General features: G+C 39.2%; 1 protein-coding gene across 2 annotated transcripts; it reads left to right on the forward strand.

Annotated features, from left to right (window-relative positions):
• The first annotated feature begins 210 nt into the window (after positions 1-210).
• Positions 211-15,965, forward strand: apip (APAF1 interacting protein). 2 transcript variants are annotated; one of them, XM_071896190.2, is made up of 8 exons: positions 211-390; positions 8,608-8,676; positions 10,090-10,190; positions 11,989-12,037; positions 12,216-12,333; positions 13,719-13,854; positions 14,971-15,138; positions 15,479-15,965. In XM_071896190.2, the coding sequence occupies exons 2-8, from the start codon at positions 8,611-8,613 to the stop codon at positions 15,576-15,578; spliced, it is 738 nt and encodes a 245-aa protein (XP_071752291.1). In that variant the 5' UTR covers positions 211-390; positions 8,608-8,610; the 3' UTR covers positions 15,579-15,965. The 2 variants fall into 2 exon arrangements, with proteins under 2 accessions (XP_071752291.1, XP_078141435.1); XM_078285309.1 differs by lacking the exon at positions 211-390 and adding an exon at positions 6,763-6,919.
• The last annotated feature ends 5,342 nt before the right edge of the window (positions 15,966-21,307 follow it).

Consider the following 21,307-nt stretch of genomic DNA (forward strand, 5'->3'; position numbering starts at 1 on the left):
ACTAGGCAGCAGAACAGGGTCTACACATAATGCTACAACAGGTCAGTCTCAAGAGACTAAAATTACAGTGATGTTGTCTTTGATGGAACAGTGTTTTGCAGTCAAACGATTGCACTATGACTCCAAAATTAAGTCCAGTGTTTACCTCATTATTTCCTATATTTTCCTCATTATCAATGCTTGGATTATGATTATGGATTATGGATTATGGATTACACTTGGATTACGCTGCACAAGCTGTTTGGAGAAATTTGATGGACAACCTATGCTTTCTTTGGAGCTGTCAAAAGATGGCAGTTAACTTCAATTGTTTGGGAGAAGGCTGAGATTGAACTACGGGGGCTATCTGGTGGTCTTGTGAACTTCAATGGAGTTCTGATTGACATAAGGGTGAGTAGATAATGACTGAAGTTTTATTTTGGGGTGATTTGGGGTGGTTTTGAGATACTTTGGGCATGGAGCAATACTTCACTTTCACTTTGAACATTTTCATTTTTTAATAAGTAATGCAAGCCTTGATATAAGGCATTGAACAGCTGGCCCCTGACTTTAGCTTCATTGTTATCACTGGTGTTAAGATTATTTTCTCAAAAAATACAAGCAAATTCACAGACAGGCTGAATTTCAAAAAATGGACTGCAATGGTCTGAACATGAGGCCTAATGAATGTAGCCCTGCACATAAAGGAATTTTAAAGGGATCATTTTCAGAGTTCATATTTTCACTCACACATACACACACTCATACGCACACACGCAGCATCCACACATACCAGATTTGCAAATTCCAAAACAGGTGCACATGCACACACTGCACAACACATACATGCTCGTCATAACGAAAGTGAATCAAATGTTTAAATGGGTAAACACTTGAAAAGCAGCAGAACTTCATGTCTTTTTCGAGGGCACATCCTCTGGGCATGTGCAGACCAATTAGTAGGCATGGTAACGAACACATTCACTCTCACACTCTCACCTCCCTCTCTACCTGGCTGTCATTCCATGTTTCATAGCAGCCACCGTTGCTCCTGCCTCAAAAGCCCCAAGGCAACAGAGCTCAGTGACTTGTGCCCCCCTGCAGCACTCATGTCTATTATCATGAGGTATCAAGAGAAACTAGTGGTAGCCCTCATCGCCTCAATTTTGCCACTACCACATACCCACTTCAGTTTGCATATTGCCCCAACAGACCCACAGAACCCACAGTAGCACTTCCCACTGCCGTCTCTCACCTGGACCAGAGGAATACATATTGTCGCTGTCGGGTGAAAACCTTGCATCTACAAAATGTCAATGTTTTAGGAGCTAAGAAAAACAGCGTTGTTTTTAGCTTCTATGCAATTTTGATTTGAAAGGGTTTATATAAACCAGAGAATGGCAGCATTTTCTGAACCTATAGAAGAAAATGTAATCTTTTTTTTTGCATTATTATACAGCTCAAAGTAGAGAAAGACAGGAAAGACTGGGAGAGAGAGAGAGGGCTGATGACACGCGCCCCAGACCACCAAGCCACTCCAGAAAACGTCATATTTTAATTGAAGTGAAAACATGACAATCACCAAAATTGGAGTTATGATGTTTTGACATGAGGACAGCGATATGTGTCTACTGACTATGTTTCAACCCTAGGTTACCTCCGAGCTTGTGACCAAAGTCAGGGTCAGATACAGAGACAGATGGCCCCAGATGGTGAAGGGAGCCACACCTCTGCCACACTCACCCTCATCACTGGAGGGTAAACCCCCTTATGTACTTCCTGTACACCTATGCCTGTGTGACAAAAAAAATATTGATTTTATACTACCTCCCTGGGGCGTAATTTCCACTGGGGACGGGGGGGACATGTCCTCCCCTCTTTTCAAAATCCCGTTTGTGTCCCCCCCACTTTTTTAACCGCAAAAATCGTGCTTAATACATTACTGTTTGGCCAACCGTCAGATTCTGGCTGAGAATGTGAATTGAGCTGCTGATTGTAAGGCCCTGATATACTAATAGCCACGGACAAGTAGCGGCCACGGACAGCCTGCCTACGCGGTTCTATAGTACATTTTGGCGTCTGTCCAGTGTTGCCAACTTGGCGACTTTGTCGCTAGACGTAGCGACTTTTCAGACCCCCCTGGCGACTTTATTTCTCAAAAGCGACTAGCGACAAATCTGGCGACTTTTTCTGACCATGGGAAGCAATGTTAATGTGTTGAATCCCAAAGCATTTGGCAATAAATTGGTACGGCTGATGCCGGTTTCCTCTACTTGCTTGTCTAATCCAGAGGGGTCTGATGGTCACAGCGCTTCCCACACACAGTGTAGCCCCTTCCCTCCGCTGAGAGCAGGGACTGTAGGATAGGGTCCACTTGTAATTGCTACCGGCGTACGCCGAAACTGGCCCGGGTGGGCGGAGTCAGCACTTATATTAAAACGGGCTACGCCGCGGCGTGCATAACAAGTGCAGCATTATATATTGATATGCAAATTATCGTATGACATCATCTGGCGACTTCTAGCGACTTTCTGAGCAGCCAATAGCTACTTTCCTTGGAAAAGAGTTGGCAACACTGCTGTGGACGCGGACGTGTTCCACGCATGCGCACTTGAAAAATTGCTCACAATGAGGCAAAAGACATGTATTTTGAGTGACACTGTGAAAAGGTAGAACCAAAGCCTATCTAATCTCAGGTATAACCAATACTCATAATAAAGACGACTACACACTAGACTTACATAAAAAAGCGAACACATTCATTGGCAGTGCTCTTATAGTATTGACAGTGTGTGACTTCTAAAAAACTTCTAAAAAAAAAGTTTCATATTCTTTGATACATTTTGTATGTTTGTTGTGATTGAAGTTGCAAATGACACATTATCTATCGTTAGTGCCACAATAATGTACCATAGATAGGTCAGGCCTATTCTTCAAAATATATATATAGCCTATCCATAATTGAATAACTCAACATGTGAAGTTCAGTAAAGTTGTGGGTTAAACAATACAGAAAGTAAGACAGTTTTTCTTATGCATATTTAGTACTATTCTGGCAGAATTTAGCATGATGACCAACTTAATTATTTCCCGTATTTTATATTGGTTACCGTAGTCCCTAAATGTATGTAGAAATGCAGGAAATGGGATTCAAATCGCAAATTTTTTTTCTGGGGGAGTACCCCCAGACTCCCCGTTTTATTGTGTCCCCCCCACTTCTCAAACCAAAGTTACACCCTTGCTACCTCCCATATGGGGGTGTGCTCTTGAGTGCATTTGTGAGTGTGTGTATGTGACTTGAATTGCCTCCTTGTATCCTCCACAGGAGTCGGCAGAGCTGTTAAACTGACTGCCCCACCGCTGACCAATCCTGGAGCTTCCAAATCTATATACAGTAGATGGTTCTAACCCAGAAAACTAGTGAATCTTTAATAAATCCTGCTTTGCTGCCAAAAAGCTTGGTAAACAAATGACATTAGCTGGTGAGAGGTGAATACAGTAGTTGTTTAGAAGTTGTCAGTGTGCTACATTTTATTCAACTTTTATTGGTAGATCAATAGAGAGCCATGTGAGAGAGTTAGCATTCTCTCACATGGATGGACATTAACAGTAATAATCTGATCTGTATTCAGTGACAGCCTGCCCTACATGCATACACTGTTGATCAGTCTGTTAAGTTTGGTTTAATAAATATTAGGTCTTTATCTAACAAATCTTTCATCTGTAAGAATTGTATTATGTTAATGAATTTGAATGTTTTATGACAGAATCGTGTCATCAGTGAGGGTGATAAATGAACACATGCAAGCCCTATAAGGAGAGAGTTGGTTGCAACTGAGAGAATGTACAGTAGGAAGGCTGAACGCAAATGGAAAAACCAATAAACTACAAATTGAGTTGGACATTCTAAAAAATCATATGACAAGATATCAGGAAGGTGTCAAGGATGCAAGCGCGGCATATACTTTTCTGACCTTATTTCCGAAAATTGTAACAACTCTATATCTCTTCAGAGTCATCGATTGAGTCCTGTCCCCCTCTCTGCAACACATAAAATTACAGAGGCTTCCCAAGAAAAGTGTGAGCAGCTTCTGGAGTATTTCTCTGGTAAGGTGGAGAATATTAGGTGCCAGATTCTCCCCCAGCCCTTTTCAGCAAATTTCCGCTGAGACCCTATAGTTAGTAGACATCATTTCACAGCTGAAATCCTCATCATGCTCCTTGGACACTATCCAAACTGAATTTCTCACTCAAAGAGGTCATTGGTAGAATTGGCACATACATTTTATCTATCATACATAGCTCACTGACCTTAAAGCATGCCATTGTCCAACCTCTACTGAAATAAAACAGACCTGGATCCACTCACTCTTAACGATTACAGACCTACGTATCTCCACGCTGCTATTTTTAGCCAAGCTACTGGAAAAAGTTGAGTCCTCTCAGGTAATATCTTTCATGAATTGATTCTCCTTGATGTTAGGGCAGCATTTGATATGGCTGATCACAACATATTGCTTGATCGGAATTGGGGTCACTGACATAGTGTTTAATTGGTTTAAATCTTCTGAATAGAACTTTCTCTGTTGTGTTAACTCCACTTCTTCTAAAGCTGTTCTCAAATATGGTGTTCCACAAGGGTCACTCCTAGGCCCACCATTATTCTCTATTTAAATGCTTACGCTTGGTGATATCATCTGTAAACATAATATTCATTTTCACTGTTATGCAGATGACGTACATATATTGTATAAAACCAGGAGACTCCAGCACTCAAAGGTTGGCTTTCGGATATAAAGTGCTGAATGTCCTAAAATTTCCTCAAGTTTAATGGGAATAAGTCTGAGATTGTTCTGTTTAGCCCGCCAAACTGCATCAACCAGATTCAAGACAATACTGGAAGCCTGTCCAACAACATTAAGCCTATAGCGAAGACTCTGGGTGTGGCATTTCATTCAGACTTTCAATGATCAGATTAAGATGGTTGTTCAGTGGGGGTGTGCGGATCGATCCCAAAATATTGATACTACAGATACTACATCTCGTTTTTGAAGATCGATTCTAGTGTCAATAGGATCGATACCAGTTTCAGTTTCTCTCTTCTACGTTGTACCCATTTCATCAAAGAGTAGAACTGTCTGTGCAAACAACGTTCCGTTGTCGTGAACACATCTTAGTGCATGCATGCACTCTTTGCTTCTCCACTGCTGTTGTCGACAACGAACATACGCGGCGCGCACCCTGAGAACCATAGCTCTAACTAAAGGAAAGAAGAATGGTTGAGGGTAGTTTGTGCTTTTGTTTAGTTATTTGCACTTTGCTTATTTATAAAAGTTGTGAAAGTTTTAAAACATTCATTGTTCTCCACAAATAATTGTGTGCACTTTGTTTATTCAAATTTTTTTTTTCATGTTTGCACATTCAATTTACAATAATAAAAAAATATATTTTTGTTATTTGCCTTTAAAAACTGTCCTGTGTTTTAACATGCATGTGATTAAGTAATTAACAGTGGAAAGCAAAAAAAACGGGCTTCATTCATTTATGTAGCACTTTTTTACAAAATGCTACATAAATGAATGAAGCCAATTTTTTTTAGCTTTGCTTGCTACATACATGCTTCAGTTGGGAATCAAACCCGGGTCTCACAGGTGGCAGGTAGAAATTCTACCACTCACCTTACAATGATTGCTAACCTTTGGCAAATAATTTAGTGGTCATGAAAATGTATTCAGGTTTAGCCTATTGATGATGCATTCACCTCATAAATCATGACACACTGCTCTCCCGTACATGAAAGTACATAAGCCGCTTTTAATAATAAAAAGTATCGGTATCGGTATCGGTGATTCTGGCCCTGTATTACTTGGTATCGGATCTAAACCAAATTTTGCGGTATCGCCCACCCCTATTGTTCAGTCATGTTTCCTTCAGTTAAAAGGTATTTCTGAAATACAGTCTTTTTTTTTTTTTTTTATCCCTTGAGGACCTTGAAAAAGTTATCCATACCATCATCTGACATGTAGACTATGTGACTCCCTGTACTCCTGCTTTGGTCAGAGATTCATTTCCTGGTTGCAGTTAGTGCAAAATGTGCCAGGAAGTCTTAACCAGATCAAGAAGACAGGATCATATCACTCCCATTTTAGCAGCTCTACACTGGTTGCATGTTAGTTAGTGATTTTAAGATTTTACCAATAACTTTTAACATAGCAGGGTCTGCCCCCCCCCCCCCCCCCCCCCCCCCCTTCACTTAAATAGATAAGTGAATATCACTTTCCCTCTTTCTTTCTTTTCTAGTTATTCATTTTGTCTGAACTAAAGCTACAATAAAATGCAATAAGATTTATACAGCTCATATAAAAAATAGCTGTTTCAAGAAAGCCCCACCTTAAAATATTGAGTACATTGTTAATTAATGTTGTCAAGCATTGAGGATGGAATAATATTGGTTTATTAGGTATTTGATGATGTAATTTTGTAAAATATGTTTTTAATTAGATGGGGTGACATGAATAAGCATAGCCCAAAAATGCTCACGCTTGTGTGGACACACTTTAATGTTTCCTCCGGCTTTTATTTAGTGAGAGTTATGAAAAAGGTATTGCAGTAACTACATTCAGTATAGGGTAGGAGGAGGACATGAACGTGACCATAAAACGTGACTATCAACATGTCCATGCACTAGCAGCGAGGCGAGGATAGTCTTCACAGTATGTAAGAAAATAGCATCGGCAAATAACCTCGATTGAAAACCCGTCCACCCATGACCCATCCATTTTTTCCTACAGGCACATTTATGGTTATCTATAAAGAACAGAAGGTCCATTTGGATTTTCTGACTGTCGCATGTTGATGACGACATGTCAGCGAAAATATACCTTTAGTACCTGCGAGATTGCATACTTTATCAGGCTTCACAACATATTTAAAAACGTAGGTAAGTACCTATGTATATATTTTCCATTGCATACTTGAGCTTAAGAGGCTAAACCACAGCAGTCATGCCGCAACACAATTAGCTGTTAACGTTATTAGCTTCCTTCGTCCAAGTTAGTACTAGTTAGTTAACTTACTAGTTCGTCTAACTAACCACAGTTACTGTATGTTCGGTATAACTTTGACATAACTGTGTGTGGAGGTCTTAATACGAAGCTTTTATTTCAGCTAACGCTAGTGCTGGCTGCAAAGGTATGAGTTGTTTTCATAAACCGCAGCTCTCATGTGAGGCGAAGTAAAGTAGGCTAACTAATAGACATTTAAGTATTATTAGAGTGAAACAACAACGGTTAATCTTATAGCCCGACTGCTCTCGGTTTCTAGGTATGTGGCTGTGTGCTTCATCTCAAACTGCATGCCGAAGCAAGGTAGTTTCATGTTTCCTTGCTCACAAACAAACGCCCTATATACCTCAGTAGGATCCATTCATTTCAGCATACAAACAAACCACCAAGCAGGTCTTATAGATCGATACAATTCTTTTAAAAATGCAGGCAGCAGAGAGTGTGGCGTCTCTCTGGTTCCCCGAAGACGAATGAATAACTAGCGATCCAGATTTAAAAGCTGACATTGACATTTTAACAGCCACTGGATTGAATGCATGCTGAAATAATGAGTGGATCATATCTTGACGTCTTGGATGGGCAATCATGTGCCATGCAGGTTTTCATACCAACCAGCAGGTGATTTTATTGATCAGTTCCTCCTCTGTGGTTGAAGGTGTGTTATTCAGTGAAATCACATGGTGTTCTGTAGACTTTGTTGGAATGAAAATGTGCATACCCTTGGCCCTGCATGGCACATAATTCCCCATCTCTGGTCTAGTTCTACCAGCTGTGTGATGACATGTAGCCTAATTTGCATGTGAACAAGGAAATACTTAAGCAAAAATCCACCCTAGGCCTAACAGCCACACTTAAAGAGAAAATAGCCTGAATTGGGGCTAGTTAATCATAAACATCCTGCTGGTTGTAATAAATAATCTATATAGAATACAATGTACCAGAGCCAGGGAAGAAAAAAAGGCAATTTTGTCTTACTAACATTGAGCGACCACCACCTTTAATCATTACAAGCATGCCAATGATGAACAAGTGAGTTTGTGTGTGGGCTTACCTTTACTTTGACTATATCTGAGGTGAAATGCAAACTTTGCCCATCAGAAGTTAATGATAAGAACTACTTTAACAATACTTTATCATATTAAATACATACACTCTGAAATCTGAAATGTGTCATTCCAGTGTAGCTGTGGCATTGCAGGTTACAAAAGGGAGAAACTGGTGTCAGGAAAAAAGAAATGCAAGAAGAGCCTAGATAAAAAACAAACAAACCAAAACACAACCAAAAACCAGAAAACAGGGAGCAAAAGAGAAATAAAACTGAAACCAAAGGTCATATTTGCATATTCCAAACGCTCCATGACGTTTCTTTTTCTCTATTTTTTCCTTTCAAAAGCAGATCATTAGTTTGACCTATTCTGTTTAATTTAACAACTTAAGAGCACTAATTGTGTCTCATGTGACACTAAAATCAATGTTGCAACAACCACTTTCCAGACATCAGACATCTTTTTTTTTTTTTGGCACTATGATGTCATTCATATTCTTACTAGTTATTTCCTTTCAGGAAATGTCGTCTGTGTGTGGCACAAGCAACGGCTTCCAAGATGCAGGTCAAGAGTCTGCAGAGAAACAGGCAAGTGTAATGGGTCAAAAAAAGTGAGACATCCAAAGATGTCTCAGAGGGAAACTACAAAATATATAGGCTATCAATTAACTTTGACAGCAGTAATTATCTATGCATTGATTATATTATATGATAATTTGGTGTTTCCATTATATAGATGCAGAAGTAGTGCTGCAACACTACTATAAAGCTTTGGAATTTTGTAGTATCAGGCAGGAATACATATATTTTCTTTTTTTTTTGTAAACAAGGAGTAATAGCCTAACTAATGGTTATATTTCTGAGACACAATGAATTTTTTGTTATTTTGTTATTTATATTGATTATTGTTTGGTTAGAGTGGTAACATTGTCCTATGATTAGTGGGTTAACAATTCTGGGTCAAGTGGTGGTGAGCCCCCAGATCAAATTTCACTCACTGCCAGCACGTGACCAAGGGCAATCCTGGTAGTAATAGTGCTGGTTACGGTAGCAGTGATGACACTTGAGTTCAACTGCTACCTTCCTCCTGCTCCAGCTGCTGGAATGCATTAGTCACAGGTAAAGCCACATAAAATCGTGTGGGAAATCGTGAGAACTACGGACCGGTCGCCTTTCATTTGTTTGTTTGTTCGTTCATCCATGTGCTGCTGATATCTCAGACACCACTAATTGGATTTTGATTAAACTTGGGGATGGTGCGTCTCTCCACCACTTTCCCTGTGGCATTTTTGAAATTGCACTGATTGTCTCAAGGCGGGGCGCTACATTTAGTGGTTACAACAAGGTGATTTATATTTGTTACTGACTGGCAGTGAGTGGGGCTGCAGCATTTTTGGGAGATGACATGGTTAGTGTTGCCTAGTTCAACATTGATTTGGAGTTCTCATGGACTGTTAGTGTTTTGGTTTTTGAGACATTGTGAAATGTGTTATTATATGAATCTCCCAATTTTCCAGAGTTGCATATTTGTACTTTTGAATATTTGTGTGGCCTATTATATATTTTTATATATAAAAGGCAGAGACGCTTCCACAAAATTCAATGTTGCGGGTCTGCAATGTCTTATTCAGCTGACAACACTGTAGTATCCTCCTGGGAATTAATAAAGTGTCTAAGAGTTTATCTGTTTGTTTGCAATATTAGAGAATGTCGATGGGTCTAAAAATGTAGTAAAATTTCTTATGCAAGAGTTAGGAAACAGTTGGAAATGTACATGTGATTTTTCAGAGTAAAGGTTTTCAGGCCTCATTGACTTCCACTTGAATTGCTGACAAGTTCTGCCTCAACAACCAAACTTGTTGAGGGAAGTGCTTTTAAAATGGACTGAAAGGTCTCCCAGTGCATGATAAATTACATAGGCTTCTTAAAAAAATCTGTCTCTTTAAGTTGCTAATACCACGTCTTTATTCTCAACAGTTGTTGTTTGTGTGATTGTTGCAGGACAAGGAGCATCCTCGCGTGCTCATCCCGGAGTTATGCCGACTCTTCTACCAGCTGGGATGGGTGACGGGGACAGGCGGTGGGATCAGTCTGAGACGAGGGTTTGTATGCAGATTTATTTTCTATTAAAGTTTTTTTGTTTGTTTTTTTCCCAATCTCCACCCAGATTACTTAAGTTTCTTCCATTGCTTCACCATACATTTTGATTTCACATTGACTTAACTAATAGCTCCCAGTGGCTTGTCAAAATCTGTTTGTTGAATACTGCTGTGGAGATTTTTTTCACAAAAATAATCTCTATGCCCCAAAATTCTCAAAATATGCAATGAGGTTGATGTGAGGTCAGTTTTAACATCGCTGTCTTGGTAATGTGTGCAAATCGAGGCTGACATTTTGCCATGATGATTTACAATGCATATACAAACTGATGACTTTTGAAGGCTTTTTAGATACAACTTTGGACTGTATTGTTTTGCATGGGAGCTACAAAGTAAGCACCACCCATTACTATATCACAATGAGAAATGAACTGGTTGAAATCGGGAACAGCAGCCATTTATGTAGGCTAACAGAGGAACCTGATGAGATTAGGAAATAGCTATGAAATTGGGAATCCTCCTTGAGATGAAACCCAATAGAGAAATTCAGCTGGAGTTGGATTTTCCTGACTTCAGCTTCATTTATGCTGCTATTTCATTCAGATAGACAGAAACATTCTGCATCTCAAAAGTGCCAAAATCATTTAAAGGAGAATTTCTTTGAACTACATTGTTAAATGATTTGGCATCATACCTTGGCATTCTCAAGGAAATCAAGTCATTGGAAAAGAGTATTGATCTCCACTGCAGTGCTTTACACCTCATTTAAAATGGTTACAGACTAAGCCTTTCTCAAACCGCTATATCAGTTCTTAATTTAGAGTTAATTACTACTTCCAATTTATTTCCTCTCCTGAAACATCCACCTTGGGTGTATTTTTGTTGGCAGTGCGGGTATTCATGTAGCGCTCAAAACTAACAAGAGCTAATATAACTGGAATATACAAGAGAGGCTTAGTTTGGGCCATTTTTAATGTGGCCATTTAAATGTATATTCAGACATCTGTCATCTCAGTTTTGAGTTTGGAAGCACTTGTTTTCACTGTTGCATTGGCCTTTCTGAAAATGAGTTGGAGTCTGGAGTGGCCTTGCCAAGCCTTGCACTGGAGATCAATACTCCTTTAGAGACAAAAGGTATGATGCCAGATAACAGAAGAGTAAAATGGCATTATACTCTAAGGTCAATGGCAAAATGTTAAGGCTCTTGACTTTCAGACAAAAAAGTGCTGAACTTTGAGGGGATCAAGTGAAGTTGGCTGTTTTACACTGCAAATCTATTGATTTTTACATTACTGATCTCAGGGTTTTTTATAAAAAGTTGGCTGGCCAAGGCCCTAGGATGTAAAACTATCCTCCAATGACCAAACAGTGGGTTAGGGAAATATGTTGTGCTGACACCGTCCTGGGGGTTTCATATGGTCGATTTTAGCACCGGCTAAAAAAAAATACAAAATCTAGGGGAAACACTGTCACAGAAGTACAAAAAAAAAAATACTTTTAATAACTGCCTTTGGGATTGGGTTCTTTATGGATGGTTGAAAAGGCTTTCGTGAGCATTTCTTTTAACAGTTTGTCTTAGTCATGGAGTTTGAGCTTGGCAAACACCATAACATTTTCTTTGAAGCAAAGAAGAAAAAGCTGACAGGAGTCCAGTTTTGTGCCGGCTTTGGAAGGCCATGATGCTCCATCATTTCATAATAAACTGTCTCCTGTGAGAATGACACTGGCATCCCTATTTCAATTGTCCTCATCCCTCTCAATGATATTAATATACTCGTGTTGTTCCTTTTATAACCTATAGAGACCAGATCTACATTGCACCATCAGGGGTCCAGAAAGAGAGAATACAGGTGAGCAGGTTGAGCATTTTACCTGTCCACAGTATGCAACTTTGTTCTACTCATCAGAGATAATGATTCAAAGTTTTGATGAAGTGGGATTCTGATGATGAAGATGAGCATGTTAGGTTTTTGGACATAAGAAGCTGTGTGCTTTAGCTCATGCCTTATTCCTGTTTCTGTCACTCAGCCAGAAGACATGTTTGTGTGTGACGTGGAGGAGAGGGACATCAACTGTCCGCCTGCCTGGAAGAAGTTGAAGAAGAGCCAGTGTACCCCGCTTTTTATGAACGCCTATACTATGAGAGGTGAGACTCTCTTATACACTCACCACCACTCTCTGTGAATTAGTGATGAAATCGATCAAGAAGGGAATGCCACTGAATTTTTGTCTTGAATAGTTGGATAAAAAAAGCGGCAACGCAAACTATTGTACAAACACCCAAAAAGTTGCTACAGCGAAACAAAACTGACGTGATTGCGGGCTATGGCCGAGAAACTGTCTTTTCTGGCTTTTAAATGAAAACTATTTCCTTGATTAATCACTCGTATGGACAGTTACTTCCTAATAGTTGGATCACTACAATAACAATACAATAATCTGAATTTATCAATCTACCCAGGCAGAAAAAAACAAACTAGAAGCGCTATTTCTGGAGGCTTGTGTGAAAATCCTGTTTCAAACTCAGAGCCAATCAGTGCTACCTTTGGCTCAGCAAGGTCTCATTATCCATTATTTCTCCAGACCTTTGTCGTTTCACCACAGCTACACAAGATTACCCACCCCATAATGCACTGCTGCGCAGAGAATTAATTGGATGACATAGAAAAGATGACTGTGGGTTTTCACTAGTATTTCTCATGCAAATTCTGAATGGAAATGTCAAATTTTGATGAAAGTTCCTAAGTTTCGTAAAAAAGTTTTATGTTCACTTCATGTGGAATGGTTTTTTGTCCTAAGAAATTATGTGACAAATAGTGATAGAAACACATTTGTCAAATTAATAATGGACTCTTTCCTTTTTCCTTGTTGATACATTTTGTGTAGCTGTTTTTATCAGATAGAAACACTGTTTGTAACAATACCCAGAATGGTTTTGTGTGGACAAGGGTACTCTGGTCATTTTGAAGTTAAGACAAGCGTATCTTCAGTCTACAAAATCAAGGTCTTCCATTCAGTGTCCTTGGGGAAGCTCTGGTTTGTGAAAATGTATTGCTTTTGGATAATATTAGATAATATCAGTTCAAAATCTAGAATAGAACGCAAGTTAATGAGTCGTATGTTACAGTTGTCTAATGAGGGGCGCTATAATTAAAGGTCAAAATTTTAAAGTCATATGTGACATCAGACACCACTTGTGCAATTTTGATTCAACTTGGAGGGATGATGCTTTTTGGCACTGTGATCTGGTGTTTAAATGAAAATGATTGGCCCGATGGAGACGCTATAATTAAAGGTCAAAATTTAAAACTTTGAAAGGCCATAACTGCTCCACCAACGATCCGGCCTGGTTTTGATGAAGGCTGGAGGCATGATGCATCTTGTTCCTGATTGGCCCAAGGGCTGCCTGCATCATTCGTAGGGGACAACATGTTTACTGTTGCCTTGTCGCAATTAACAACTGACGAAGAGAAGACAAACAGTAGACAGAACACAAAAATCTAAATCTGCATTTCCCATGCTAAAATGCAGGGGCACAAGCAGTTATCCACACCCACTCCAAGGCTGCTGTCATGGCAACGCTGCTGTATCCCGGCAAAGAGTTCAGGATAACGCACCAGGAGATGATCAAGGGGATTCGTAAGGGCACCTCAGGCACCAACCATCGGTATGTAATGTAGTCTGGAGCATCAAGAATTAGCAGACTCCAAAGAGTTTCCAAGTATTTTCATCTCTGAATAAAGTCTGTGTTTTTGTCAGTGTCTTGGAACTTGTGAGCACGATCTCTGTTCTCCATTATTTTCACGATTCCATTTTTCTTGCATGCATTTTTGATTTTCTCTTCACTGTAGCCTAGTTTCTTGTTTTTTTGTGATTCATTAGTTGCTAGTTATAGTTTAAGATTTGGTATTTCAAGTTTACAGAGAATGTGTTGGTAGTGTTGTGTATACAAATTAAAATAGGAAAAATGGCATTGAAAATTGGCCTCATATTGGCATTTATCAGTGTACTCCAATTCATTACTAGAGAATGCTCTATCCACTGCACCGTCCTTGACCAATGAGCTAAACTTAAAGTGATTAAAAACTGAGGAAAATGTTAAGTAAGATTTCAAACCCTATTTCTTTTCTTTCCCATACTCCAAACTTGTTTGCTCAATTCCCTATGAGATGGGACATGTTACCTAGTATTAGTCAACTCATTTGGTTATGATTGGTGAAAATTGACACAGCCTATAAATCTTGTTTGATGACTCATGTTAGAGGCATGCAGTTTAGCACAATGGTACAGGATGACACCTCCTACTTTCTCGATCACATAATCCTAACACAGGTTGGTTGCGCACAAACACACAATAACAATGTTGGTTTTATGTTTGCCTTTATGTTTGGTTTGTTCCTTGTGTTTTTACACTCCAGCAACCAAATTGTACCTTTTTTTTTACCATCCAAAATAATTAGTATATGTTAGGAATATGTTGCCCCACCCTTTTGCAGTGTTACTTTGTGTAATCAGGTACTGTGTGAAACAATCAGTAAAGAGACAAGAGATTCACAGTTTTAATTTAACACTTGCTCACTGACAGAGAGAATGTACGGTGGTTGGCAGGGACAAATTTGGAGAACAGGCAAACATCAGAGACAGAGACAGCATTAAAATGTTATTGCCTCAGAAATTTACCAGCCAGTGTGGTGGGCGACCCTTAACTGATTTATTCACCAAAGATAAATTTTACTGCCGTTCGGCGCTTGAAGGATGGTAATGTCAGACCCTGCACCCACAGGTACGATGACACCCTGGTAGTGCCCATCATCGAGAACACCCCAGAGGAGCGGGACTTGAAAGAGCGGATGGCTCGGGCCATGGAGGAGTACCCAGAATCCTGTGCGGTCCTCGTCCGCCGACACGGAGTCTACGTGTGGGGCGAGTCGTGGGAAAAAGCCAAGACCATGTGAGCGTTTGCCTCCCAGCACTAATACACTTCTTTGATCTTGTTTTATGACTGAAAATATTCATAGTATTCCCACCAGTGTGGTGTTTTAGTTTACACATTACAATATTATTGGGTGTGGCTGTCATTTGATTACAATCACCTGTTTATTTACTACAACCAGCTGTTGTTTTCATACCAAGATGGCCGTGGTGATGTAACAGAATACTATGAATAGTTTGTGTGTGTGTGTGTGTGTGTGTGTGTTTGTTTATGTAACAAAGAAGATGTGGTGGAAAGTATAAGACATAAGATTTTTGTATTACACTCATCCAACTCACAAAACTGCTGTATTTTCTAGGTGCGAATGCTACGACTACCTGTTCGACATCGCCGTCCAGATGAAGCAGTGTGGACTGAATCCTTCGGCCCTCCCAATGGAAGAGAAGGGAATCGTTTGACGTCCGCTGCCGCTTTTTTGAGAGACATTTGCCGCCGAAAGGTCACTGGAGTTCAGTCAGGAGAACACATTGTAATCATTTGCCTTTCAGACTGGTCTGGTTCAAATTTGATGGAATTTGATGGTAAGAGCAGATTGAGACTTGAATGAGATTGAATGGCTGTGATCCGAAGGCAACTTGAGGTATACTGCTTAGCACTGTGGGGTAACTCCTGAGCGAGCGGCTGTCAAATCAACGTCCTCGGGTTCAGACGCTTTCCTATTCAACTGTGATTGCACTGAGTCACGGTCTCAGTATGTCATGCATGAACATACTGCACATCTCAGTTGGTCTGTAATGCATTTTAGTCGCCTTTGCTTTGATCAATAAAAATGTATGCAATGTAAATACAGTCAATCGTAGGAGTATTGATTATTCTTTTTTGTATTTTCTTTTAGGTTTTCCCCCGCCTTAAAGTCCCCAATCCCTAATCCAAAATTGTAAATGTTAGGTTTTTATAGGTGGAAATACAGTCTTTGTTTAAAAAAACAAACAAAGAAACACCTGCCTTGATGTTTTGCTCATTTTGTTAAAAGAAACGACTTCAAAAAGCTTTTTGAAAGGACAGCAACAAACAGACAAATTCCTCTATTCTATTTGACAAAGAAAAAGTCTTCATGAGATGCATTCTGAAATATTTATAACACAACAAAAGAAACAAAATGTGTGAGGGTTTAGGTTTTTATTTGATAGCCAGCTTAAAACTCTAATCACAGCAATATTAACAGAAGAGTTGCTGTAAATATGACATCAGCCATAATTGTTTTAAAAGCCCAGCTCTGAATTCAAATGGGGAAAAAAAAAAAAAAAAAAAGCTCCACCACTGAAAGTCAAAATGTGGGATTCAAAACAATAATTTTTTATCCTTAACTGACGTTTTGATGCGAGGGAGACAGAATGATGGATAATTGTTTGTGGAAGCTACAAAACTTTATGGATTATTAAAATTGCAAAGGATCTTACTTGAGTTTAGTTTATGAGCAAATTTATAAAAAAATACACATATACTGCTATGTTTGTAAATATTGTCTAGGATAACACATTAAAACTTCAAACTTAATTTCCAAAGATTACGCATAGTTTATTTTTGACTGTGTTTCATACACATTGCATCCACACAAATACCCAATAAGAGTATGTTGTCAGTCAAACTGCCAGGACATCTTCCCATGAAAATACTGTGCAGTGTAAATGGCCTCCTGCTGTTTCCACGGACATTGTTCTCCTTTCATTCCAGCAGTCGGCTAGTGATTTAGTTGCTGGCAATCACAGACAGAGCCTGTAGACCACTCCGCAGCATGCCTCCGGTCTCCTGCGTACTCATCTCTCATGAAAGCTGGAGTTATTCTTCTTTTAACAAGCTCCCTCTGCTGCCACCATCCCATTGCCTCCTCCACTGTGTTCACTCAAAACAGATAGAGCGCAGTCAAATACACCGCAGGCTCTTTAAAAACAGAAACAAAGAAAACCTGCCTTCTTGCTGGGCTAACGCTGCCAAGATTCCTCATCGTCTGATTTCTAAGGGATTCTCTCCTGGTAAATTCACTTGCAAAGGAAACGTGAGGCGTCAACATAGGCCCTTCACATGAAACTAACATTGTAAAGCTCACACGACATGTTCGGCTCAGACGGGTTCAGTGTTCTTCACAATGAGTGATAATGTGTTGGGATCTGAGCTCTTCCAAGAGTAATCAAATTCAAGACATGCACATAACACAATGTGATCCTTGGGAATTGTAATTAGATTCCCATAAACTAGCAACTGAGATAAAAATAATAATAATAATAATGATAATAATGAAAGCAATGGAGTGTAGCGGGAACAAGTTAATTTAAGACTAATTTTGTGAATGCTGTGTTTTTTTCAAAGGACTGTATGATGATAAGCCAGGTGACAAACATGTTTTAATCATATCATTTAGTGCTTCAATATCTAGTTGAAATTGGATGAGCAAATTCTTCATTTTGTTTGCCCTATGCAAGTAATGGACAGAATATATTTTGCTGTTTATTCAGCTATACATACAACGCCCAGGGATGTACTGCACCCACATCTTTGAGAGGGCACAGATTCACATAAACATGTCTACAATACAAATCAATAAAAAACAAAAGAACAATGATAGCACAGTTTAGTAGTAGTTGCATTTAGAACTACAGTATCTCTGGTGGTGCCAACTGATTTTTGGAAGGAATACTAAGAAGAAGACACTAAGAAGGGGGAGGGTGAATTACTGAGGTATGATCTATTACACAAACCAAATGTCTATTTTATAATCAGAGACATTACATATCAAATATCTGAGTCGACATGTTAATGAATAATCCATATAATGCATCCTAAAATCTTCAGGGAAGAGACAAAGTCAGACTATCATGGCACTAACATTTCCAGAGTTACAGGTTTGATCACAACTGGGACTGCTTATGCCAAAACAGTAAGCCCTCCACATCACTTATTTATGTCTATATTCATTAATATTTATTTTAATAGCCTACCCTTTTCCTAAAATCCTCCCCAGGTGAACTCAGCTTGTTTTAACAATACAAATGCAAACAAACCTTTAAGCTCATGTTTCAGTGTCCCATTCTAAAGCTTGTCAACTCCAAAAATGTCTGTCAACCGAAACAAAGAAACCAGTGTTGAACCACTCAGCAGCCTCAACGATTTTCCATGTGCAGCACAATTATGAACATTATACATACTGTAGCCCTTACGTGTAGAATATTAACCTCAATATATCATTCTCAAATTAATTTGGACAGCATAGTATAATGGCTGTAGAAAAATGAGACCATATAGCTGTGAAAATTGGTTTATTCTATATGTTACTCGCAGTATTTTTTTGGTGTTCCCTGTGCGATTTCCCGCAAATTGTGCAGGATTGACTTAAGGCACAAAGGAGGAGCTTCAACCAAAACAGGAAGAGGACTGTCTCACTCAGTTTATTCATAGGCAAACAAATGCAATTGTCATATGTTGTACAGTCGCACAGCACCTAGGTGTGCAGCATCAACTGTTGCTGTAGTTGAAGTTACTGCAGACCAGGAATAATCAGGATAACCACATCATTCACTCAATGTTATTGTCAAGAAGAACAGATCCACTCTACTATACTGCTCCGGCTCCGGTTGTTAGCCAAAATGTTAAACTTTATAAATTCCACACATCTTATGCGAAAACTGCTTTGCTAGCTAGCCTAGTTGTAAAATAGTAAGTAAGTAAAGTAAAATATTCGCCATCAAAAAATATTTTTTTGTCATACATAGATTAGCCACCGCAGTTACAAACACACATTGTGAGATCGTAACATTGGGCGAGCGAGCAATGCGTCACTCAATTTGAGGTAAGAGAGTGCTGTTTTGTTAGCATTAGGCAAATGTAATAAATTCTACACCTGTTACACAAAATTGCTTTGCTAGCTCAATCTTATATATTTTTTTTGTCATGCACATAAGCCATTGCAGTTGCAAAGCTTAGCAAGACTGTAACACTTGGGAGCGAACATCACTCAATATCAGGTGAGAGAGCGCTGTTCGACTGACTGATCGACTGACTGACCTGAATTTGGTTCCTGATACCTTGTGCCGTGGAAAACACAACTCGCCTCATTACACACGTTTATTCCAGTTCTATTATTCAATTTGCATCATGTGTTTCATCTTCTGTTTACATATTTGTCTTCTCTTTGCAGAGAGGGGGAGCGGGCGAGTCATGTTTGCGACATTGATATAAAACACTACCACTAAGGGACTCAAGATGTCACTAAAGGCATCAAGTTTTAAATTCCACTGGTAGCACCTTTAAATATTGATCTGCTGATATTAATTGCACTCATCTTTTTTTTTTACAGTCTATGGTGTTAACTCAGACCAACCACTCAGTGAAACAACCAAGTAAATGAGAAAATTAATGCACTCAGAGGAATACCGTATGCGTCTGAGCAGTATAGCTTTGTTTGGTACACCAGTGATAAGGGTTTTGTTTTCTGTTTGACTTTAAATGATTGTGCCATTAAAATATGCTATTTAAGCAGTCAATATCTCATGAAATATGCATTACTTGAAAGAGTACATTTATTCATTCTCTGTTGCAGCTGTTGTTTCCAGTGTAATTTAATGAAGTAGTTGCTTGGAAGTAATTTTAGTTTTGGTTTCATGTTCGTCCACCCATGTAGAGTTCCAGTGGAGTTTGCGTTTCGAAAAACTTTTTTTTTCTGTTGATACTTCATCATAATAAGATACATCCACTAATTCTAAACCTTGGGACTGAATTCACATGTTCTCTAGCAGGAGGTGGTTAGTGTCTTGCTGAGGTGCTGCACCACTGCAGAATGAATATTACAGCTGCGCTTCCTGAAACACACAACGAAAGTGCGTTCCAGCATAAAAAAGATGCATAAACGTCAACAAACAAAGAAAGACAACAATACACAACCACAGAATATTGCACAGGCTGGCTGATGAACTAATGAAATACCCCCCACCCCTACTTCAGTCTTCCGTGTCTCTTCAGGAGGCCTGTTGAATCTGGCACAAATAAGTTGTTGTGCTTGTTCAGCTTCCAAAGTGTAAGTCAGTCTGAACCACCTGCCTGATACAGGAATGTTCCAGTGTATTCCAGTCACACGTTTGCACCAGTTTGTTCACACTGGCTCAGTACAGCGGGGTTTTTTTGTTGCTGTTGAACAGGGTCAACAAGACCGTGTCATCTGAGGATTTAATGATGTAATGGGTAATAGTTCCTGGTTGCAGTTGCACAGTTGTTGTGTAAGTGATGAGGATGACTGGAGAGTTGCTGCACCCCTGTGGTGCTCCGACAGTATGTTAGTGGTTGGAGAAGAGTTTGTGTAATTGACTGGCCCAGCTTTACCCGCCAGTTGTTTTTACTCTTAATCTTATCATTCTTGTCTTACTCTTTACATATACACTACCAGTGGACACCTGATTGAATGCACCATGTTTTTCATTATCTTAAAGCCATTTTGATCTAAAGGCTTATGCTTAAACACTTGAAATTTGTTTCTTATACAAATATAAATAGTGAAGTTGATGCCTATGTATGAATTTTTTTCCAAAGTCTTTGCCTTTCCATCAAGGCAAAGGGCGGCTACTTTAAAAGAATCTAAAATATAAGCTAGTTTTGATTTGTTTAACACTTTTTTGGTCACTGCATAATTGCATTTGTGTTATTTCAGTTTTGATGTCTTTACTATTATTCTAAAATGTGGAAAATAGTAAAAATAAAGAAAAATGTGGTGTGTTTTGACTGGTAGTGTATAATGTTAAAACACATATGTATGCATGCAATATTGCCTGCCGTAGACTGCATCTGAACAGTCTATGAACATGCTACTCTATATGGCATGGAAGAAAACAAATCTGGCATCTGCTCTGGGAATGTTTTGTTTCTGACTGCGTTGCAAAGGACAATTGGAAGTGGAATCTACAGAGACTCCTTTCATCACTATGCCTCATTGCCAATTCCTGTGCAAGAACTTGAAAAGTCACACACCATAGCCTCCACAAAGTGTGATTACAGAGGAAATGAGATGTGTTGGACTGGGTATAAGCCAAGGATTTATACTAGCCAGGCAATAGGCGATATAGTTCTTCTTAATTTGTTGCTCATAAATTTCTACTTTATTCTGGCAAAGCAATGGGTATCTATGCATTTACTCTGCAAGTAT

Source organism: Centroberyx gerrardi, chromosome 1 (genome assembly GCF_048128805.1).
Source record: "Centroberyx gerrardi isolate f3 chromosome 1, fCenGer3.hap1.cur.20231027, whole genome shotgun sequence".
Classification (NCBI taxonomy): domain Eukaryota; kingdom Metazoa; phylum Chordata; class Actinopteri; order Beryciformes; family Berycidae; genus Centroberyx; species Centroberyx gerrardi.

What these genes read in the sequence shown, in the direction of transcription:
- apip (XM_071896190.2), top strand. Translation starts at nt 8,611, where the DNA reads ATGTCGTCTGTGTGTGGCACAAGCAACGGCTTCCAAGATGCAGGTCAA. An exon ending in GGGATCAGTCTGAGACGAGG is followed by an intron (nt 10,191 to 11,988) that starts GTTTGTATGCAG and finishes TATAACCTATAG; the next exon opens with AGACCAGATCTACATTGCAC. An exon ending in TCCAGAAAGAGAGAATACAG is followed by an intron (nt 12,038 to 12,215) that starts GTGAGCAGGTTG and finishes TCTGTCACTCAG; the next exon opens with CCAGAAGACATGTTTGTGTG.